General features: G+C 41.3%; 2 protein-coding genes across 9 annotated transcripts; one reads left to right on the forward strand and one right to left on the reverse strand.

The window, feature by feature from the left end:
- Positions 1 to 284: 284 nt before the first annotated feature.
- Positions 285 to 19,438, reverse strand: pfkfb2a (6-phosphofructo-2-kinase/fructose-2,6-biphosphatase 2a). 7 transcript variants are annotated; one of them, XM_081704815.1, is made up of 16 exons: positions 19,309 to 19,438; positions 18,003 to 18,612; positions 15,140 to 15,265; positions 14,516 to 14,612; positions 14,110 to 14,176; positions 13,825 to 13,899; positions 12,524 to 12,580; positions 12,095 to 12,219; positions 10,342 to 10,549; positions 8,559 to 8,705; positions 8,166 to 8,270; positions 7,921 to 8,050; positions 7,534 to 7,596; positions 6,906 to 6,970; positions 3,652 to 3,843; positions 285 to 2,231 (listed from the first exon to the last, which is right to left on the reverse strand). In XM_081704815.1, the coding sequence occupies exons 2-16, from the start codon at positions 18,148 to 18,150 to the stop codon at positions 2,121 to 2,123; spliced, it is 1,716 nt and encodes a 571-aa protein (XP_081560941.1). In that variant the 5' UTR covers positions 18,151 to 18,612; positions 19,309 to 19,438; the 3' UTR covers positions 285 to 2,120. The 7 variants fall into 7 exon arrangements, with proteins under 7 accessions (XP_081560941.1, XP_035377422.1, XP_081560942.1 ...); XM_035521529.2 differs by having other exon boundaries at positions 285 to 2,963; XM_081704816.1 differs by lacking the exon at positions 12,524 to 12,580.
- Positions 19,256 to 21,980, forward strand: myl9a (myosin, light chain 9a, regulatory). 2 transcript variants are annotated; one of them, XM_027018070.3, is made up of 5 exons: positions 19,256 to 19,580; positions 20,213 to 20,307; positions 20,471 to 20,677; positions 20,935 to 21,096; positions 21,356 to 21,980. In XM_027018070.3, exons 3-5 carry the CDS (start codon positions 20,491 to 20,493, stop codon positions 21,529 to 21,531), a joined length of 525 nt encoding a protein of 174 aa, XP_026873871.1. In that variant the 5' UTR covers positions 19,256 to 19,580; positions 20,213 to 20,307; positions 20,471 to 20,490; the 3' UTR covers positions 21,532 to 21,980. The 2 variants fall into 2 exon arrangements, with proteins under 2 accessions (XP_026873871.1, XP_026873870.1); XM_027018069.3 differs by lacking the exon at positions 20,213 to 20,307 and having other exon boundaries at positions 19,277 to 19,580.
- The last annotated feature ends 2,095 nt before the right edge of the window (positions 21,981 to 24,075 follow it).

Consider the following 24,075-nt stretch of genomic DNA (forward strand, 5'->3'; position numbering starts at 1 on the left):
AACCGATCTAACGCTAGCTAGCTATAAATATTGACCGTGTGTCCGATCCTTTCTTACAGTAGCTCGCTAGCGATAGCATAACTATCTTAGCTATTACTTCATTGTAATGTTCAAACGTAGCTATAGCTACCTAGATAAAGCAAGAGCTAACAAGCTCTTTTTTTCTGATTTCAAGCCATATTAGCAAAATATGTAGTTAGCGACACAGTTATCATTTTTCACAGTAGTTCAGACCAGGTATTTGCAAAATACATGTATTAACACAAAAGAACACTGGCAACCACTATAATATAAGCATTTAATCATTTATAATCATGTTTAAATAACACAAGAGAATAAACAGGTTTACTTAATAGTGATTTTTAAGGATTAGGGGGCAAAATATACAATACTTTTTCTTTTCTCCCAAATATATATGAAGAGATATTCCTCCTGTGTCCTTAAAAATAACATTCAACAGAAAATAACACAATGCATAATAAATATGACAGCAATCAGAATGCCTCACCACATGCCACTAACGACTGCCAAAAGGAGTGCACCAACAAGCGGCATAAAGTTAAAAACAACAACAAAAACAAACATACAAACAACGTGACATCAAAAAATGACATGACTATATCAAACCATTAGATTACAAATGAGGTTTGTTCCAGCCTACACCACGCAGCTACACCAGTACATTTACATGAAAGGTCTGGAAAATACATGTTTCCACACAAAGGCACAGTGATTTGCTCCCACTGAAAGCATTTTACCTCATTCCTCTCTACTGTTACAGCATACATTTCTACATTTTCTCTGAATAAGTGCATTATTAAAGTCTTCTTGTCCAGGCACCTGCTTAACAGAGACACGAACATAGTTCGCTGGATACTGGTTTTCTTTTCTTTTCTTTTTTTTGTGAGAGAGGAAAAAGGAACTGGATACAAACTTCACAATGTACATTTTTATATTACAATCAGATAATTTCATCACATTTGCAGAGCCAATAGTCCATAAATCCTGCAATGCCAGCAGCACAACTGTCCAAAGTTTTTGCTTCTCTGATTTGGTTAACAGATGAGCTCCTCTGGTACTTTGGAGCAGAGAAAACCCTAGAGTGTATAGTGCTAGAGGGCTAGAGTATAGAATGCTGCAATAACCATTCACTGCTCTCCTTCCCCTTCATATCTATAAACAGTGATAATGTGGGTAAACAAGTAAACAAGAATAACATTTGAAAGTTAAAAACATTTTAACAATTCAATTATAACAACAAAAAAGCTGCTTAAAAATGAAAAGGATGTATATTCTTTTGGTTAAGTCTAAGCATGCATTATAGTCTTTATAATCAGAACTTTTCATTGTTTGAATAGTTACTCTTCTGGTGAAGCTCTATTTGTTAATCTGTTTTGCTTTCACACTGAAACATTGAGAAGTCTTTTGCAACTCTGTGAGACCAGTCATCCTTCATGAGATAATCAGAGGTTTGCAGAGGATTCCCAGAATAGTAAGACACTACAACACAACAAATGCTTCCATTCCAAGTCCTATTGCTCCACCGTAGTCAGCCTAATCAGTTGCCATTTCAAATTGTGTAACTAATCTAAGCACCCTTTGGTTGGTTTAACTATTAAGCCTACATTTGACTCGAAAAACTGCCATGGAAACAATGACTTAGATGGGGGACCACAGAATTTTCTAAGACAGTCACAGAATAGTTGCCTGAAAACCATATCAGTTATGACAGGTGACTGTACCCATAGAAAACTATGACTATATCTCCCCTGGAATGAATGGTTGGCATGCATTAACATACCAGAGGGCATTCACATTTGGTGGAAAGGGCAGGGTTTCAGAGCAAGGGGTGGGGTTTACCAGGCCACAGCAGCAGAGGCTTCCACCCTTTAAGATTAGTTGAGTTATACAGCTTGTGCATGGGATTATGAGAGCAGTGCCCAAGAACAGACAGAAGAACAAGAAGATCACAATAAGGACAGAAAGCTTTTTGCAAGACAGACCCTCAAAGGCTCCTGAGTGATGGGGGTGGTGTCATACTTGCATACTTGCTCTCCACCATCACTTACAATGACACTGGCCACTCGTGGATGTGAAGGGGTGGATATCCTCAAAGTGTGTTACTCCACCCCCTGACACTGAATGAGCTGCAGATCGAAAAGACGTGTTGATTGGCTGCATGTGCATGGCATTCCCTGGTCGGCAGCTGTTGTGTAACAGGGGAAACATACCTGATGGGTGGGAATAGGATATGAATCATTTAGGGAGAAAAATTGGGATGGGAAAAAAAAGAAGAAAAATCCAGAATATTAAAAAAAAAAAAAGAGAGAGAGAACTGTGATCAAATACTATCTCATTTTCACAGGCTCTGGCATCAATGAACAAATGACTGGATTTAGCAGCACCTTTACATAAACCATGTCACAGTGGTCAAATGAAATAAAGTTTATAGGGGATTACAGAGGACGATGAGTGAGAAGTGAATCATGACATCTGCCCATGGAAAAGAGATGGTTTGAAGACCTAAAACTGGTTGCACATCAAAATACGCTCAAGCCATACAAGGGCATGAATAAAGCATCTCTCCAATGCCTAGTTAAGTGTACAACTCTTAAATTGCAGTCTGCCAATCTAACCTTCACCTGTTTCATTACTGTATAACAGACACTAACATTTCTGTTTACTACAGGGGGCTACTGGGGTCATCTAGCCACAGCTCGGATGAGCCCAGCTATAGTTACAGGTGATACAGAAGCTGCTTTGACCAGCAGAACACTCGCTGAATCAAGTGCAGTTTTGGCTTGTTTCGGGGCTAGAATACAAATAGGATTAAGGTGTGGAACTGCACTGTGTCTCAACACTGTGTCTCAACACTGGTCATACAGGTGGAGGTTTAAGTGCTTCTCTCCTCATTTAGTGAAGCTGTCATCTGGGTCTCCAGAACTGAACCAGTTGCGCTCCTCCTGTGAAAAAGCACTGAGAGTTATGTGTTTATTACACAAGTCATTTTCATTTAAGCATAACAACATAATCATAGAAGTTTGTATTTAAGTACAAGATGGATTCGTGCATTTGACAGCAAAAAGTGCTCCAATGTAATTCATGTAATATAAATGATTTCTAATGATTTATTATTATTTCGGTGTCAACAAACTTTAATAGCAAAGTGGCTTTAAAGTATTAAAATTCTTATGCAATAAAGTACGTATGGATTAAAATACCAATGGTTTAAAGTGGCAGAGGAGGTATTGCATATCCTAATGCAGCGCAGTCACACTCTCTAAACAATATGCAAATTTCATTCGCCAGAAATAGAAACCTGAACAAATTTGACCAATAAAGGCCGATGCTGTTGTCCTGTGAGGGCTGTATCAGCACAGTGAATTAAGATGGAGTAAAAAGGACCCAAGTCAATTTCTTTCAACAGCAAGAAAACTCTACACTGTTAGTAGAAAAGCAAATGCTTTTGCTCCTATAATTTCTTTAGAAAAATATCCATTTCCATAAAATTAATGTATGTACATTTTGTGCCAGTATATCTATTAGCTCCTTGGACTACTAAACACATTCATACACAAAACATTCACACTTGCTCAACCACATCCAGACCCACACCCACACCCTCACATGATAATAGGCCAGAAAACTAACTTGGTCATCACTGAGTTCCTCCTGCTCCTGGGCTTCAGGAACCTCTGTGGACGCCAGCGAGGGTGGGAGCGGTATCCGGGGCGGGTTGCCCATGCTAAACAGACGGGGCCGCTTCACCTGGTCCTGACTGGATAACGGTGTGAAGCTGTTCCTCCGCAGCAGAGCAGGCGGAACTTCCTGCCTGGGTTTACTCTGGTTACAATGACAGAAGAGTGAGGAAAGGAGTCATGGCCAAGAGGAAAAGGTTCAAACCCAAGGAACATTTGACAGATGTTCTCAGACGTTGGGTCAAGAGCACATCTGGGCCAACAAATATATGTTCTGGAGTATGGAGAAAGTGGAGCTGGCCAGCCCACAATGAAGCATGCAAAACAGCCCTATTATTTGTTTCGCAAAAACCTCTGTTATGTCTTTGTTTAGTTACATAGTAATATGAGATATTCATACGCTGACCTTGTCTGCATCAGGGGACAAAGTGAGATGGTGTGTAATGATTGCATATTGATAAAAGCAAACGCTAATTACCCAGGTAAAGCTAAATGTTCCTTAATTGTTAAGTCCACAAATATTTATTTAATATAGCAGCTAGACTGATGTCTTTGCTTTTCCAGATCTCGTCATGCCGACCATAGCTGGACGCCCCAGTGCTATTCTGTGCGTGACTGTCACACCAATCCTAGCTCCCAGAAAAATCCTGGACTGAGTCAATCTCTTCACCACTGATCTTGATTTGCACTTTACTACTACTGTGCTGTGGTCATGATCTTTGTATTCGTAATGCTGTATTCGTAGTGCAAGCCCATTTTTTTACTTTCTTCTTTGACTCTGAAAATGATGTCTCAGATCCTCCTTGCTTTTGCTCACTTCCTGCATATCTCACAATGCTAATGATTCACCCACCAATTGTGACTTCAATACCAGTCATTTCTAGCTCTAAATTTTGCATAATCTCCTTGACATATAGGAAAGGAGACAGTATGCAACCCTGTCTTATTCCTTTGCTAATCTTGACCTGTATTCTGTCCCCAAACTGTTCCTTCCTGATTGCTCTACAGTGATCTAATAAGTGTAACCGAGCGAGGTCGAACACCAAAGTCTGTTAGCCGTTTACAAAATACTGGGTTCTCTTTCTGCTCAATTATTTTCATCGGATCATCGGGTAGGACTGATATATAGCGTTTATGTATATTCTCTCTATTTGTTCATTGTTTTCTGCTGGTCACTAAGCTAATGTCTATCACAATCCATGATTGCAACATTGATGCGTTGTCAAACCATGTGAAACAACTAGGTCTAAAGTATATCTGTTTATCTGGGGGCAGACAAATACTGAACTCCATAGGCAGTGCTCTAAAAGTGCAGGACTCCTGGTAAAGCCCACCATGCTGCTGGACAGTGTGAATCTCAGCTGTGTCAACTAACAATAGCTGAGTCTCTTTGTTTTCCTGTGACCACAGGGCTGTGGTGTCTCTTTTTAAGCCTTACAGTGGTCTTCTGCCTTCTCTAGGACACCTAACTACACACACACAGGCCTACTCATAAAATTGTACGCATATACTCACATATATCCACCAACAGTCACTGTAGGCAACTCTACCACTCATCTTTACCACTCACGCCTTCAGCACACCCCCCCCCCCCCCCCACACACACACACACAAAGAGACCTACTCATAAAAATATGCACATATACCCATATATATCCACCAATAGTCACTGTGGTCAACTCTACCACTCATCTTTACTACTCATGCCTTAACACACACGCACACACACACACACACATTCGTTGGGTTTCAAAGTAACAGTAGAGGAATTCATATACAACTCTTATATTTCATTTACTTTCTGATTCTGTTTTACATTACGTTTGTACCGCTATCGTTCTTCCCAACGTCTGAATGTCTCGTTTTCTGGGACACGGGCCTCTTCTGGTATATTAAACCTTCTTTAAGGGTTCTGAAAGGCTTCTTTCAGCACTTCCCAGAGTTTTTCTTAAGTGTAAGGAGAAGTCACACTAAGTACTTACCATTGTATTCTATATAAGATGTTGTTTCATTTTCTTCTGTTTTTCTAATACTGCATACAAATTTCCTATATATATATATATATATATATATATATATATATATATATATATATATATATATATATATATATATATATATATATATATATATATATATATATATATATACACATATATATATATACACACACAATCCTTGTAATATTTACCAGGTCCAAGAGTTAGGTGAATCTAATCTCAGATTACAACAAATAGATTGGTGTAGATTTGCTGTAATGCGATGTGTTATTGTCCTGTTGCGTGACCCAGTTTCTGCCAAGCTGAGTTGTTCAGATCATATTTATCTTTGGAATTGTCTATTACAAAGAGGAGTTCCTGGTGGGATAATTGACTGGAGGGTGCCCAGGTGACTGTATCATCACACTCTCAACCCTCCATCATCATACCATCTACCATCTATCATCAAAGCATCAACCCTGCATCATCACACCATCAACTGTCCATCATCACACCATCAACTGTCCATCATCACACCATCAACTGTCCATCATCACACCATCAACTGTCCATCATCACACCATCAACTGTCCATCATCACACCATCATCATGCTTGATGATGAGGCACTTGTGGTGATGTACTGTATTTGGTTTTCAACACACATGGTGATTCACATACCCATGTTGGCTTCTTTGAGAATTCACTGAACAATATATGGTCTGACCTTGGGATGAATGGCAGCTGTTTTTAATGTTCCCCATTGGCAAATAACCCTGTTCATTATAGAACGATAGCTTTCAGATTGTTTGGAAATGGCCTTGTACCACTACTTTGTAACACTACTTTATAACACTAGATTGATAAGTAGCAACAATTGAATCTCTGACTTCATTTCCGATGTTTTTCCTAGGCATTAACAAGCCAAGTGCACCTCATTCACATCCTCTGTTTCCTAAGTGTGAAAACATGGTTTCAGTATTTTGTCTTAACTGCTGTTGAATAAATAATGGAATGAATAAATATTGTGTTGTCTTTTATCTGAGGTTTGATATGTCTACAGAAGTTCGTGAGTACTAGACAATTGTTATCTATGCTCTGATATGTGAAACCACAGAACTGCAAGAGGATTTTGTAAATAGAAATTCATAACCAGAAATAGTAAACATTCAACAAATGTAAGTACACGGCTTAAAAACAAAGGAGTGACAAAGACAAACTGTCCTTACCAGCGGTCTATTCCGGTGCGTGTTCACGGCCTCTACTTTCAGGTCAAACATGTCCACTTTACAACCTGCAAAGGCACTGGGTTAATAACACTTCTATTTGTGAATTCTTAGATTTTTATACATGGACATTCATGTCCAGGACAAAGCAGTGGCATGATGGTGTGACGTGCATGTTCCTGTGACACATGCTGCAGTTATATCTAAACGTATCTAAACGATATCTAAACGTCATTGCCAGTTCAAGTTGTTGACAATCACAGGGGTGTTAAATTTTCTCTTTCTTTCTTCAGAAGCTTGACAGCTATTCTCAGATGAGCAGGGATGCTTCTGGCTATCGGTACGCGGGGCTGAGTCCAGTGGTGTTCCCCATTGCTAGGGCTTGATTTACACAGAAATCGCAACTTGCTGGCACTCTAGGATTTACCCAAATACAATGTCCTGCTAATTTCTCCTTCCCCCACTCCTTTTTGTTCAGTGCAGTCTGAATTTGCCAGAGCATTGATTCATGTCAAATCCACAGTCACCCACAGCCACTGCTGATGATTGGAGATTCAGGTGCAAGAGCAGCATACAGGAGGAAAAAAACATTGACCAGAGAGGCACAGCTTCCAAAGGCAACAGAGCTTACCATAAGCCACAGGGGTGAGCTTGAGCACCACGTGGAGAGGACACTTCAGATAAGGCAAGTCATCTGGGGCAGAACAGAGAGGGGCTAGCATTAGATACAGGAGCCCGGCTGGAGGCACAGCCAGAGGGGAGACCAGCGCAGCGTTCAAACCTGCCCTGCATCCGACCTCCGGAAGAGATCGAATGCTGCTCTATCATGTCTCACCTAAAGAGTACTCGAACACAGTGCATGAGCATAATCACATTTTCTGTTTCGTCAAACTTTGATAATTCATGTGCTTGTGTGTGAGAGAGCGATAGAGAGAGAGATCAGATAGAGGAGAGACAGGGGTGAGAGAAAGACAGAGAGGCAAGAGAAGGAGAGACCGGAGAGAAAGAAGAGCCTAACCAGCACTCTTGTCCAGAAAGTATGCTAGGAGGCATCTCATGACCGCCTGGTGGCAGATGACCAACACGTTACCCTGCCTCTCCAGCTCCATGATGACCGGCTCCAACCGCTGCACCAGGTCCTGGTAGGACTACACAAGCCAGATGGGATAAACCACAGGTATATGCCACACAGTAATGGGTTTTATCTTTGTTTGAATGACTATGAATCATGTGTGTGTGTGTGTGTGTGTGTGTGATGCTTACCTCACCCCCTGGGTAGCGATAATGGTACTTGTCCTGATCTCTCGAAGTGTATTCATCAGGATAATCCCTTTTGATCTTTTCATAAGACATTTCCTCACAGACTCCCTTATAACACACAAACACATACAAGCACATGAGCACACACACACACACACATACACACACACACACAAACCTTCCTTACATGTAAGAATAGGAGTAGTTTAAGTGAATGACAAATGTTTTCCTCCTCCCACTATTCTGCGGTGATAAACACGAACAAAAACAGCCCATTTACATCCCATGCAGCCTCCATTTCTCCAGAACATATGAAACCCAGTAAAACCCTGACAATAACAGCTGTGTGGTGGTGCTGGAGGCAGGGGCCTGTGGGCAGGGACTACGGGGGCTCACCGCATCGATCTCGTTTAGGATTTTCCACTGCTCGTAGGGCACGCCCAGCGCCTCAGCCGTCTGAATGCTGCGCTTCAGCTGGCTAGTCCACACCTTCAGGCCTGCCAATCGCTGGTCCTCCACGAAAGTGCGCAGAGCTCGGGCAAACTGTACAGACACGCCACAGCGGAGACGAGCATGAGCACACGTGCGTGCCCACGCGACACCTCCACACCCCAGCTGCACTCGGGCGCAGCCCAGACACAACAGCTCCACTCTGACTTCATTCAGACACCACATCTAGGATCAGGGCCCTCATTTAGTGGTGTCGTAAAAATCCTGCAGTTAAGTTAGAAATGTGAAACGCTTGTTCCAGTAAAACAAATTTATATATATATATATATATATATATATATATATATATATATATGTATATATATATATAAAAAAATTATAACTGGCAGTGTAAAATGTAAACACATGTAAAGTTGGTTAATATATCCCCTGAAAACAGACCATTTTCAATGTACAACAATTCTATAAAGCTATATACCTATGGTTCATGTATGTCTGATGATTACAAGAGGCCTGTATACCAATATCCAACAGCTTCTCCAGAAAGTTCTGGCACTTAGTACCAGCACACCTCAACTATTCTGCTTTATTTTTCTGGTTTCAGTTATTCAGCATCTACGGCTTTCCTGAAAGGTTTCATGAAAACCAGTTGCCTTTATGTATTTGTGCTTGTCACAGTTTCCCCCCTTTGGTGTCACCATTCCCATGATACTATGTGCCATGTGTTTGTTGTTTTGGTTTCGTCCCCACCTGGTCTTGTGTATCCCTGCCCTTCATTGTGTGCACCTATGCCTTGTTTCCCCCTAATCTATTTACACCCTTTGTTTTCCTGTCTTGTCAGTCACTGATGTAATATCTTCCTCGTTGCTGAGTTCCTCTTAATCCCGGTTTGTTTCTTATGTGTCTTGCACTATGCATCCTACGTATGTGTCTTGAACTCCCAGTAATCTCACTATGGACTGTTTTAAGGATTAGCATTATTGATTTCCACTCAGCAAATATCACTCATCTCCACACATGAATCCTGCCTCGCCTCATTATTCAATGTAGCAGCACTCTTGAATGCTGTATGTGCCAATATTTTCCTAAGCTCCATAAACCCAGCTGTCACAAGTTATGCAACAGAGTGTGAGTCCATTTTGCCACTTCAATGCAGGGTTTAGATGATGCCACTCAGACTGTAAGGGAAGGAGTAGCCCTGCCTGGTGTGATCCCAACCATGTAGTGATTTCATCCCCTACAGTAAAACGTCCAGCTTTTATTTGCTTCCCCTTCACAAATCCCCCACTGCTTTGTCACATTATGTGAACACGAACAAATTAAGTTACAGTAAATGACCGTATTTAAATGAGGGCAAAGTCTACATTATTATGCAAAGCATTCAAAAGGCAGCAGACGTGTGTGTGTGTGTGTGAGTGCGCATGTGTGTGTGTGTGTCTATGTGTGTGTGTGTGTGTATGTGTGTGTGTGTGTGTGTGTGTGAGTGCGCATGTGTGTGTGTGTGTCTATGTGTGTGTGTGTGTGTGTGTATGTGTGTGTGTGTGTATGTGTGTGTGTGTGCATGTGTGTGTGTGTGAGTGCGCATGTGTGTGTGTGCGTGTGAGTGCGCATGTGTGTGTGTGTGTGTGAGTACACATGTGTGTGAGTGTGCATGTGTGTGTGTGTGTGTACGTGTGTGTGTGTGTGTGTGTGTGTGAGTGCACGTGTGTGTATGTGTGCACGCGCCAACCTCTTTGCCACGCGCAGACAGACCCGAGTCGCCACCGATTAGCCCCTCCACGTTGTACTCGCTCTCGCCATGGCGACACAGGTAGATGGAGTGGGTGTGTACGTGGATGTTCATGAGGTAGTAAACTATCTTGCTCTGGATGTAGTCCTGCACGTGGTTAACCAGGAACCGCTGGCCCACATTAATAACCTGGATAAAGGAGCGCGCTCTGAGCACCGAAAGAGAAACACATATCACATCCGCATAGTTAGAAATGGGATGGGTCAAATCTAACATCAAACAATTCCTACATCACAAACCTGTATCAAAAGGCTATGTCACATTTAAGCAACAGAATACGAGAGGGTAGGGTGTGTCATTACATCATCATGGTTATGATTTGTTTGCAGTGATGACTGTGATTTGCCATAAATCATCACAGCCATGATGTTATTCGCAATAACACATAACCTTGAGTGTTCGATTTCTTTCATGCAACAGTTCTAAAAAATAAAGAAAAAGCCCAATACGTAGTGTTAAATATGTTTCAATATTGGCAATTCCTTCCACCGAACAGTAGTTCCACAACAAATAACTTGTTGATATGTAACTAACAATTGCTTACCTAACACAGTACTAAAGGCATAGTTTATGTAACACTGCCAACTAAGATTAGTCTGAAATTAAACTGAACATAAACAAAGATGAAAGGAAAAAAGACAACAACAAAAAATTAATAAATAAAATTAAGAATGAAAGAATTAAGAATTAAAAGATGGAATCAAGTTGTTCACTAGGGTTACTCTATTATTTGTATTTATTAATCTATTCCCTTCTTTGTACAGTTAGGAGAAAAGGATGCTCTGTAGGACAAGCACAGGCATCAAACAGGCCGTCTGGTTTCACTTTATTTGTTTGGAAACTAACTGTTGCATAAAGCTGTAGCAAAAAACTCATTACATTATATTACACTCAGATTACTCATATTGTATCTCATATTACACTCATATTATATCACTACACAATAACGTGACCAGTTAAATGTATTCTAAAAATATGCATTTTTTTGTGTAACGGTTTAATATATTGGAATAGGGCTTGTCTCTCCATCTGATCAGAGTGGCCTGATATACAAAGCTTTATTATTTTGGATTGCCATGTTATCAGTGTGCCTTAAAATAGCATTGAATGTTGTCAGTTCAATAGAACAGTGCCTGGTCCGTGGAGTCCTGATATTAACAAGCTGTTTACCCTTCTGCAACTTCCATGCCAATCTTTAAATATCTAGTGAGCTTGGAAGAAGAACTATGACGCAGGACAAACAACCCTCCCTTTCCCAAAAAAGGGAGGAGGAATGAAAGGAATTGTTATCCTAAAACACCCTCACAGTTCAATGGAAAAACTTTTTTTGCAAGTTTATCAAGGACATCCTGTCTCTGGAATCAGCAGAGATCTCAAAAATGAACACAAAACATAAACTATAGCTAAAAGGTTTGTGATAACCATAAAATACCACAAAACTAGCACCAAATGTAATCACTTTTCAAAAGAAACTCTTGACTTCGTAAACGCATGTGTGGTCTGTCTCCACCTGCTTGTAAGATTATATTACTGCAGCAACAAATAATCACAGTATGCCTGGTACAGTTGATACAACACATGTTGCTCTCACCAAAATTGTGCTTTGATCTAAGTTACATTGTAATGTAAACTGGTCTAAAACGGTGTCTACATTAATCCCTAAGGTGTGTCGCTTAAAATGGGATGGTCTTACTTGTCATGCTTATCGGGGTCTAAAGGCTGATACATGACTTTGTAACACTCGATCCTCTTCAAGAAGTCTTCCATAACGCTCTCGCGGTCTCTCTCGGGGTAGTCAGGGCTGGACACCTTCACATCCTAGGAGAGCAGGACACATATGAAGCATTAACTTCTGCTGCATCACCACGTGTGCCAGAGGTTGTCACATCTGAACCCGCAATCCAGATCCAGTTCTGGATTTTGTTCACTGTTAGTTGATCTTGTATTAACATGACTAGCCTAATTAAACTCCTAGTTAAAGGGATCAAAATTCCTTGAACTTCAAGGACTGTGTTTTTGATATACGCACAGACATGCCAATGCACAATGCTGAACATTAGTATTAAGTTAATTAATATACTATGATTGGTGCAGTCAAAGGTTGCCCTCAACAACAGCCTACCATAATGTTTTCTGCGATGACATCCGGGTCATCGCAAATCGACTCGACGAAAAATACCTGAAACAGCCAAGCAAGATTTTATTAAGAACAAAACTGCTCTTACACACCTTTTTCCCTCCAATGCTGCTGAGACTCCTACTACACACACACACACACACACACACACACACACACACACACACACACACACACACACACACACACATCACACCGTACATGCTAAAAGGCAGGCCAGGTACTTTTAAAGTTTCTGTTACAGTGTAATTGCAGCGTAAAAAATAACGTGTAATAACAGCTTGATACTTTTCTTTCTCCGTAATTATTATTTTATTTTCCACTATGTAAGCAGAGTACTGTTGTATTGTTTTTCATTGTTACTGTTACGATTAATCCCTCCCATCTTCTGTGGTTTCTCTGTCTTGTGTATTTTAGTTCCATGCCGTAGTTTCGTTTTCTCCGCCCCTCGTTTGATTTTCCACACCTGTCCCTAGTTTAGTTCATGTATTTAAACCCTGCCTTGTGGCCCTGGTCTTGGCTGTCATTTGGTTGCATTGTTTATTTGCGTGGTTGTGTTTGGTGGATGTATGAAAGCCTGTCTGTGTTTCAAGGCCTTTGTGTTCCCTAGCCTATGTTATAACCTGCTTCCCTTGTTTGCCTTCGAGTGTTTGTTTGTTTATAACATAGAGCCAATCTCCGTATTGGCTCTATGACCTTGGACTGTTATAATGACGACTCTGGATTTGCCAGTAATAAATCACGCTCTTTCCACACATGCGTCCGCTTCCTCACCGCTCACCGTTACAGTTACACTATAATTTATGGTATAGTTGCACTTGTAATGTAATGTGAAGTGTTACCCTAATTTATGCTTTCTGCTGTATATAACCATTCCAATGTGGACGCCGCTAGTGTTAACAATTGCTTGGTTATAATGTAGAAAATCTTAACTGTTTACCCCATGCATCCAATTAGACAAATGGATAAAATTTTTAGCTGTGTTTTGACATGTTAGTGGTTTGATGCTTACCATATTTCTCTCAGACATAATAAGTCTGATCAGATCATGCTGTGTTTTATCAGACACACTTAATAAGCATAAATTATATGCCACAACACAAACATCCGGGAAATAGAATTAATTTCTGTAATTCACACTAATATATTAACCCATGTCCATGCCACCTGAGACTTCCTAAAGTTCAGTTCACGCTTTTAGTTGTACGAGAAAAGCTTTCTTCACCGTGTCCTCTTAACACACAGCGAAGGCCACACCAGAGCCAAAGTGCCTGTGGGGAACTCGCCTTGTAGGCATTGTCCTGAGCAAAGCTGAGGATGAGGTCCCTTCTCTCTCGAGTTGTGTTTGTGGCATCAAAGACCTGTGGAGAATTAAACGGCACAAGATACATTTCACTTTAATACTAAAACATATTCCAGAAGTAGCGTGCGGCTTGTGAAACCACTTTCCTGTTATGTAACAGGCATTATACAATCCATTCTACTGCTGTAACTGACCGCTCTGTCCATGCCATAACACTTGTGGACGGCAGTGCAGAGGGCAGTGCCTATCAAAGAGAAGGGGAGCTCACAGCGATCTGGCCGCCCTCGTCATTTAGGTACGTCCTCACGTCCTGCAGCGCCACCAGCGCGCACTGCCTGAATAGCAAAAGGCAGACGGGTCAGCGCGTCCGCTGACACGACTGCTGTCTTCCAGTTTTATGTTTATTTTGTTCAGCAATGTAGCATGCCTGCTTTTATCCCAACATAGAATATCTAGTGCGAAAAGTACAATCAGGAGTTTACTATAGGGTGAGCATATCAGCGCAGGCAGATAGCTGTCAGTAAATGTTCATGTCTATAAAGCTTGAGACGTATGTAAAGAATTTGGACTAAAGAGCAAAAGTCACACCAGGGAGGGTCAGTGAAGCCCCACCCACTTATTTAAATCAAGCCACACCTCCCATCCACTTACTCAACCCCCGCCCACTTACTCACTTTCTGATTTTCATGGCCTCTTCATTGTCATGGCGGAAAAAGTCATAGGACTTGTACGACTGCACAGCCTCCCGCCGGTACTCGCCAAGATTGAACACTGCACAAAACATGCGGCTGTTAGAAGGTTCCAGTCTTCCACAAATGTGCGCCTAAGACGTGGGGTGTCAGGCCATGTGCTGCTGTACCACCAGAACATCGATGACAAAAAAACCAAAACAAACGCACACTGCCAGCACGTCCGTGATCGCCCCCCTTTCTTCTTTCCTTCTATAATTTTATTTAGCATCCATATAAATTCAGCAAAGATCAAGCTGCATAAACTCACTGTCAATCCAGGCACAACGCACATGGAACCAGGAAATGAACCTGAAGCACATTTGGAAGTAAAAACCTTTTTTTTTTTTTCTCAGACAAAACCTAAAGCAAGTTTGCATATGTACAAAAGCAATGCTGGTATGAAGAAGTGCACACAACACTGGCGCCTCTTTCACTCTTCCTCTTATATTACAAGATGAAGTAGCATACACGTAACGATTGCAGATACAGATTATAGACATATTAGAATAGATTATTATATTGTGGTTATAGTTGAAATGTGAGGCCAGGGATTCACAGCATTCCCACCTTTTGTGGGTACTCCTATCCAGTTGAGGTAGCGAGTGAGCTTCTTGGAAATGTAGGTCTTCCCTCTTGCAGGGAGGCCAATCATCACAATCATAGTGGAGGAATTTGTCATATATGATGCCCATGCTAAAGAATAGAAGGCAGAAACACACGTGTAAAGAATGATAAGACACTTTTCTCTTTTTTTTTGGTTTATAACAATACCATCTAAAGACACTGTCTGTGGAACACCTGAGCTGGTCTCTCTCGAGTGGCCACTGTTTGTATGGTTCTATGGAAAGATGTCGTTCACAGCAGGAACCAAGGGATTGTGGGTCTGGCTCTAAACTGGACGCCTGCAGGACCTGAAAGCCACTGTGCTTCTTCTTCAGGATTGTCCTGAAAAATTACTGTTCTCCTAAAGTTGATCATAAACTTAAGCCACTACAAACCAAACTAAATCGTCTTTTAAAAATCCTGGCCCCTCTTAAACTGCACTAAATTTTGGGGAAAAAAAAAGTTACTAAAACCACTATGACTAAAGGAGTAGAATAATCTTGAGATACAAAAGCTATGGTTGGTATTACTGCATCTGAGTTTTTATTCAACTTCCACTAATTTATCTAAACATGTATCTACTGAAGGGTTAAAGATTTATTTCTCTTAAGTCATAACTTTATGTTAGAAACATGAGACCTTGTATCAAAACCTTCTTGGCACTTAAACTCAAGGCTTCGGTTTGTTTTTCCATGTCAATCCTTCTGTTAGTCCTTCATGTGGCAGCTACCTAGCAACCACCCTTCACATTTGCCTTCCGTTCATCAGAAATCTGATTATGAGCAAAGCCTGACATATTTATTTGAAATACAAGCTGGGAAATAATCAAGAGCTGAAAGCTCATTCTTTGGAAAAACACTGGTTCCTCATTTCCTTCTATTAGGCCACATTGCCACTAAATTATTTTCTCTAGGCTTGTTGTCTTTCTGATTCAGTCTCTCTCTTGATGTCGTGCAGATATCATCTTAGAGCGAGTCTTTCTAAAGCAGTGGCTCCCAAACCCCACCCTGTACGGTCCCTACTTTGTGATACCTGTGAATTAGTGCATGGTAATTAGCTGATGAGGTACACCAGGTGTGCTGGAGAAGGAAACATTTATTCAGTGCAGTAAATGGTTCCCACAGGACTGGGATTAGAAACCATTGCTTGAGATTAAAAAAAAAAAAAAAAAAAACCTTACCTCACAGTTGCATCCTTTAGCAAATACACCAGCTATTTTCACCACTAACAATTTAACAATTTATGATAGACTCCATATATTATATATAATGACTGAAATCTCTGTTGCAGGGAAACACAATATGTAGTGTACATACTGGTATCCACATTTGACTGCAGACAGAAAGGTATGTGTGTTCTACTACACGTCAACCTTTCCGTTCTAAAGAATCAAAACAACCACTGACATGTAACCACATAAGAGGATGCGGTTCCTTATCCCGCCTTTACAAGTGGAATGCAAGACCAGCCAGTCGTCCACAATACATATCAGTGGTGGAACACAGTATGATGACCACTGGTATGAGCGAGGGGCATGTAGAAAAGTGGGAGGGGCCTCAATATAAGACCCCACCCCACCCCATCCATCAGGAGTGGATCATAAAAAAAAAAAAAAAAAAAAAAAAAGGTCTCCACAGTGCGTTTTGCAATGGAGACCCGGAATTTTACGCTATGCCACTGATGATGACTGACACTTGTTGAGATTAATGTAGGCCTAGTATGTGGAGACACCCTACATAGCGCTAGTATTAAAAAGCAGGTTATCTGAAGAGATCTTCCATCAGAACCTTCGCTCCCCAGTACCCTTGGTTCAACAGAGACATGATCTAACCTGCTGATCACATCGTATGACTTCCAGACATTCCTAGCACACGTGAAACTGAAAAGCTAAATTCCAAACTCTGAAAGGATTACCCCCCCCAACATGAATGAACAAGTTGTAATACAAACATGCAACATGAAAATGAGAAGGACATTTGTTAATTAATGACAGAACACACCTATTCTGTAGAACAGAAGTACAGGTTCAGCGATAATGTCACATTTGGCAGTGACAGCACACCAGTATTTGTTTAGATACATTAACATTTTAATGTTACTGAGATCTCATTTTACAATTATCTATAAAACCTATAAAATTCATTATCTATAGTATATAAATAGCACTCCTGATTGGTGGCTGCTATTTCTGGCCCTATGACAGAAAAGGTACAAATCCAAACTAGATCTGCCTTTTTTATGAACATATTTCCTCATTCAGGTATACCACAGAATTAAAATATATTATGAAAGTCCTGTTTGTTGGCCTAGAGGAACTTGAACAGTCATAATGGCCTAACGACAATAAAATAACCTACGGATGAACAAGTACAAGGTGCTTACCACATTATCCTTCTCAAACATCTTCAAAATTACAAGGAAACAATTAACTGACTCTATTAATTGACACTGTACTGACAACTCTTAGTTACAAGTAGCAATAAGGTACAATAGCATCAGAATGGACAAAAAAAACATGATCTGAATAAGGGTACTGACAGACAGACTGTAGATTTAACAGTGAGATAGGCAAACGCCTGTCTACTTTACACAGTCACAGTGAAAAACCTACCTAGCCTCATGAATGGGAATCCTGACATTCACTGGCTTCACATTAAGGAGATTTAAAACCTAAACACATTTCCTGTTATGTACATCATTACTAGACTCATAATATAATCATTACTGTAATAATACTATAATTCCTTTGCAAGCTCCCTTCCTGGTATAGCCAAAAGCTAGCTACTTTGTTCATATTCAATTGCTGAAGAATGCAAATATCACTTACAGCATTTTTTCTCGTTTGTCCTGGGCTCTGGCCTCTTGCTGTCGCTTGAGTAGTTCTCCATGGCTTTTGGTAAACTGGCAGCAGTACGGCGCAGGGGCGTGTCGGCGCCCGCGCTGCCCGGGTCAAAGCTGGCGGTCCGAGAGGTCATTTAAACTGCGAGAGGTAGGTTGCAACCGGCGTGCGTTATTCTCATGTGAGGCAAAGATAGAGAGCGAGAGAGAGACACGGCTGTACGTGATCGACGGTGTTTGCAGCCATCGGCGACAGCACTCCTCGTCTTGCACTCCTCGTCTTGCCAGCCTTCAGCTTGTAGTGATATGACTTACCTTGCGTAAGAATAGAACTAGCTAACAATAGACTATTTCACGTGTTGTCCCACAGCAGAACTGTCAAACCGAGATGCTTCAACTTCTTTATACTGCTCAATGTCACTACAGGGTAAGATAAAAATAGATGTAGCAAGATCTTACTATGACTTTGCTCTTGTTTCAGGAAGTGCTTCTTGCCGCTGCCTGGACTCAGAGTAGCGCTCAAGTCTGCTCTGTTGATTGGATGTTATCCATGCCACTCAAAGCTTTTTCTTCTGCTTTCTCTGTAACCTACCTACAGTCTGTTGCGGGAGAAAGAGGGAGCTAGCAGTCATCAATGCAGCGTCAACAATTTGCTTGCTTTATAACTTCAATCAAACGATGCAATTAGTGTCTTCTCTTGTGTACGTAAAGATAATGCAAAGATAAGTCCCCCAAACCATTATCCGTGATCAGATTCGCTTAATTATTTATGTACTTGGTCTTTCATGTTTCTTAATGATGTTCAATAAGAAAATAATTAGATATCTCGATAATTTGACGTTTTAATGCTCAGTCAAAAATATCGCAATCGTTCCAGCAGCTAGAAGTTCCGCTAGACTGCCACGTTACATAAATGACTTCTCATAACGCCGAAAACACAGCTAAACCAAGTTCACGCCATGCCATTCAATTAAATACAGTCACCAGGTTGACAAACTGCCTTACCGTAGGGCCACTGTATGATTAAATGCAGTGGCCCTACGGTAACGCAGTTAATCATCCTGGTTATTCCCGTTTTAGCATTCAAGCACAATAACGCAATAATTTCTCATCATTCCCTTGAGAAAATGTTTCATGAATTATTACATAATTCTGTCTGGACTGACGAATGCAACCCACCCTACTCTTGTAATCTCAGCATGGGTTTGTTGTAACAACAGTCACAGAAATACAGTCTGTTCTCTGTTAACACTGGAAACGCTGTTCTGCCGTAGCGCGCTAGGTCGTTTACTTACTAAATAAGGCCCCGGGACGCGTCGGGAGCAGCTCTGTGCGAAAACACCGAGGTTTCTCAGGATGTGTGACGGCGGGAGCTCCCAGATTCCTTCGCCTTGTATGGCCAAAGGCCTCCGCGCCAGGCTGCAGAACACTGTTGACCTTATTGGTTGAGTCGGTAACAGGGAGGTGTGGAAAACACGCCGAAACGCTAAACAAACGTCCCAGGCTGTCTGAGGAGCGGGACACGACGCTGAGGCGCACGATCAACCTTCTGCCGCTCAAACCTAAGGTGAGATTAATAAATAACCGTTTGTGCTGTCGGCAGGGATGTTTAATGTTTCGTGTAAGCTATTCCAAAAAGTGATCATTTGTTTCTGAAAAAAAAAATCTAATTGGCATGATGCTGGTATAAAGCATATATAGTACTGCGTTAAAATATCAAGAATATTTTGTTAGATGAAGTTATGCTATTCATGGTGTAAAGGATTAATGAATTATTGTGTTTCCCAAGTCTGCATGTATGTGAATGAGCTCAAGGTTCCCTATGCCTTGTCAAACATAATTGGGAAATTAAGAAAAACAGTGTGGAGGCAAAGCAAAAATGTGTCCTTTTGCAAGCTTTCGCTGAGCCAGCTGGATCACTAGGGCAGTGATTAGTGAGGGAGCAGAAAAAAAGATGACCTGAGTGAGTTGCATATGACAGATGAGATATGAGCTGAGTCCAAGCTGATCACATACTTCTACATTTCGCTGGTGTTAAGCAAGCCAAGGGAGTGTTTTGCAACTTTGGGGGGAAATCCCATTTAAGCACACAATTATAGCCACGTTAAGCCTCAGTCAGTGGAGGAAAGTGATAGTGCATGATCTAACATTCCTGCTCACTGTGCATTCTGCTAAAACCTGACCCTCTTCCCCAATCAGACCGACTTTTAACTAAATTTGTCAACACGGAGGTGAGGAGTCTGAGGTCCTTTTGAAACCCAGGCCTGGGAGCCAATTATCAAACAATTCAAACAGTAAGAGTGCTAGATGATCAGATTTTACAATTGGCATCATAATGAGAGTACAGTTTTATGGACAAAGGAAATTCTATCCTCAATCCTTTCACTTACTTTGGTAGATATTGTTATTGGTAGATAAATCTATCAACAGTTTTTTTTTTTTCCATTCTGTTTAAAGGAAAAAAATCTTCAGCCAAAATGTCTGCTGCCAAGCGAGCTAAGGGGAAGACCACAAAGAAGCGTCCCCAGAGGGCAACCTCCAATGTGTTTGCCATGTTCGACCAGTCCCAGATCCAGGAATTCAAAGAAGCATTCAACATGATCGACCAGAACCGTGATGGCTTCATCGACAAGGAGGACCTGCATGACATGCTCGCCTCTCTTGGTAACTGTGTGGAAGAACAGCTTAATATGACACAATGTCATAACACAGCAGTTTTCCATTACTCCCTTCTACACCCACCCAGTTTCCCACTTCACCCTTCTGATCATTAGATGATTAGGTAGTGTGCTTTAGGGTCAGGAAAGTATGAAGCTCAAGTGTGGAGAAGGATCTACAGGACTGGACTTGAAAACCTCCATAACGCACCATACACGTGCGCAGTGACTGCCTAAGTCCAAACTCCCTGCTCTCTGTTATAGGAAAGAATCCCTCAGACGAGTACCTGGAAGGCATGATGAGTGAGGCTCCAGGGCCGATTAACTTCACCATGTTCCTCACCATGTTTGGAGAACGCCTCAACGGAACGGACCCCGAGGATGTCATACGAAACGCCTTCACCTGCTTTGACGAGGATGGCTCAGGTAGCCCTGCATCTGGGCGGTGAATGCAAACACAACAGTGTTCCTTGTTTGTTGAGGTTTACCAACCAGCCATGGCATTGTGCTGACTTAGAATGTGGGACTGATGTCCAATGTGGCAAAACAGGTTCTAAAACTTATTTGAGGATCCAAACACTAACTTTATGCTTTAGCAAAGTAGTCGTGTGTGAACAAAAAAATGCAATTATGTTGATATTTCACTGTGCTATAGACTCCTGATGTTACACCTTTAACTCTTAAGGGTTCATTCATGAAGACCATCTTCGTGAACTCCTAACCACCATGGGTGACCGCTTCACTGACGAGGAGGTTGACGAGCTTTTCCGCGAAGCACCAATTGACAAGAAGGGGAATTTCAACTACACAGAATTCACGCGTATCCTCAAGCACGGCGCTAAAGACAAAGACGACATCTAAGACAGGTGCAGGAGCGCTCTGAAACCAGGGCTTACATGAATCATTGTTCATGTAATGATCTGGGCTCAGTTTTGGATACGAATATACCAAATTAAGTTTCAACATACTGATATAGGAAGAGCTGACCCCAAATCAGCATTTTTACCCTGAGAGTTCTCAGTGACAATATAGAGGTTGCATATCAATATAGAGGACCATATCATTCAGTCCACGGCTGAGCCTAATCCCTGCCTGCAAGCCTTATCAGTGCAGGCCCAGACTTACATTTACATTTCCGGCATTTAGCTGATGCTTTTATCCAAAGCGTCTTACAACTATGTCTGAATACAACTTGACACTTAATCATGTCTGTGCTAAATATATGCCAAAAGTCATAATTTATCCACCAAGTAACAAGTAATGCGAGCAATAAGGTTAAATAAAATATTGCAACTTTTGTTTCCAAAGTACTACTTTGTTGTTAATTAGATATACTTCTTGGGAATGAATGAGAGTATATGTGATATATGCTTACCCCATCCTGTTTGGTCCAAACATTCATGACATTCCCTGCCCACCCACAAGATTTGTTACGTTTTACCAAAGTTAACATGAGAACCAAAGCAGAAAAACAAAAGGAGGCCTTAAAGACAGCAGTAACACAACCCTGTACCTTCGAGGTGTTTGAGGTGATTTGTAAAGCTTTTCCTTTGTGTACATTTCAAGGAAGGAATTGTGAATGTTCCCAGCATTGTGAAATAATAATCTGAGTCTGAGATTTTTTTCCTATGTCCTGCCTGGAAGCTGAAGGGTTCTCAATAGGGGCACTGGCAGTAACAGTGCTCTAATCAATATCTATGGGGGGGCATCAACTAAAAACAGCTAACACATGCAGTAGTAGTCATAATGATAATAATAGAGTTTTGGACAATGACATACCTAACTACAAGTTTGGCTATTGGCTTTTGCTTAAGACAATAAACCTAAACCCCGTGAATGGTCAGCACATGACAGTGTTGGAGAGGAGTCTCTTCTGCACATAACTGTGTTGGAGAGAGGGATTCTCTGTGGTAGCTGTGTACATCACATTTGCTTCAAATTTACTTTGCTATAGTTCACCTTGCATAAATCAAGTTTACTACCCAAGTTTACTACCCCTCGAATAAACTTTCATCTAGTAAATCTGCATGTGCAGACCTACTTTAGTTTCTCTTATTCTGTTTGAAAAGTACCACCAGTCAGTCAGTTTGGGCCAAGACTTGATGCTTAAAGCAAGCAAAGACAATGTGAACTGCGATAAGCAATAAATGCCTTCCTGTTGCTCCAAGGAACGCCCTGTTTTGGAAACCAGGGGCACGAGAATGCCAGGTTGCCTTGTGCAACTCTAGAAAAGTTAACCCATGCTAAGTGTCACGGGCTATGACTCAATAAATAATGAAAGCACAGGATTGTTGCTTTTTAAATAAATCTTTATTATTGTTGTTGCTGTAAAAGAAATATCTCCACAACATCCCCACAGTCTACATAGTATAACATTTTATCATTTAATCCTTGTTTCTTTAAAACATACTGTGTCTGTAAAATAGGAACCTTCAACAATAGTAAGTTTGCCCTTTCTTCAGTGAAACATAAGAGCAGGGTCTGGTTCTGCATCTGGAGGGAAAAAAACTGACCTGGGATCAGTTGTCTCTGTGCATACATATTCCACACACCGTGCTACAAAACAAGACTTATCCACGATCAGTGTTCCCATTGTTGCCAGTCCCCACACCATACAATGCAGTGCTTTCTCTTATGGTTTTACACAACTGTCTCATCTCATCAGCTTACTGTCAAGCCCTTGGTGAGGTGAACCAGGTGAAAGGGAACACAAGAAAACTGATGTGCTGTGTCTGTCCAGTATGGGAATCTGACACACCTAAAGTAGACATTTCACGAACATAGGGCTTAGGAAGATAGGAGACCCTCAGTAAAATTCCCATGAGCCTTTGGCAGTTAAAGCAGAAGTCCAGAGTCCCAAGAGTTTCAAAGTCATGCTCCTACGTTATAAAACAAACAGAAGGGCACATCCTACTGGCTTACATTGGAAATATTGCTGAGTCAATGTCCAAGTTTAATCTCAGGGTCCTTTGCTGCTGAGATACTTTGTCACATGAGACAATGGATTTGTTATTGTCTTTGAGTCCAGTTAGTGGTCAAGGGAATGTATACCATCCAAATGTTCCTCTAGAACAGAGGGAAAGAGCTATAAAAGAAGGAATTAAACCAATAAAGCAGCCACAAATGTCTGCAGAAATTTGTGGAGTTACTTCCTCCATCACTGAGTCCATGCAAGCTGTAGCCCTATTAACTTTTGATGAGCAGATGGCAGATGCTCCATCGCAAAAAAGCCGAGACAAATATTCTAGGCTAGGGGTCCGTGTGAGGAAATAGTCCACATGAGGGAACCAAAGGGTGTTGAAAAAGAGACTTGGGGGGGGGTGGGGTGGGGGGGGGGGGGGTAATATTGCTGTCCCATGCAGAGTTCCCAGATTTGTGCTAATGTTTGGTTAGAAAATAAACAAA

The sequence above is a fragment of the Electrophorus electricus genome, chromosome 21, assembly GCF_041902795.1.
Source record: "Electrophorus electricus isolate QZ-2024a chromosome 21, ASM4190279v1, whole genome shotgun sequence".
NCBI classification, from domain to species: Eukaryota; Metazoa; Chordata; class Actinopteri; order Gymnotiformes; family Gymnotidae; genus Electrophorus; species Electrophorus electricus.

Bases quoted from the DNA above. Each gene is read 5' to 3' on its own strand.
- myl9a (XM_027018070.3), top strand. From the start codon at position 20,491: ATGTCTGCTGCCAAGCGAGCTAAGGGGAAGACCACAAAGAAGCGTCCC. The intron at 20,678-20,934 runs GTAACTGTGTGG...TCTCTGTTATAG, and splicing joins TGACATGCTCGCCTCTCTTG to GAAAGAATCCCTCAGACGAG. The intron at 21,097-21,355 runs GTAGCCCTGCAT...TTAACTCTTAAG, and splicing joins CTTTGACGAGGATGGCTCAG to GGTTCATTCATGAAGACCAT.
- pfkfb2a (XM_081704815.1), bottom strand. From the start codon at position 18,150: ATGACCTCTCGGACCGCCAGCTTTGACCCGGGCAGCGCGGGCGCCGAC. The intron at 10,550-12,094 runs GTAAGACCATCC...TTCGGTGCTCAG, and splicing joins GACCCCGATAAGCATGACAA to AGCGCGCTCCTTTATCCAGG. The intron at 6,971-7,533 runs GTAAGCTCTGTT...GTGCCTTTGCAG, and splicing joins GCTCACCCCTGTGGCTTATG to GTTGTAAAGTGGACATGTTT.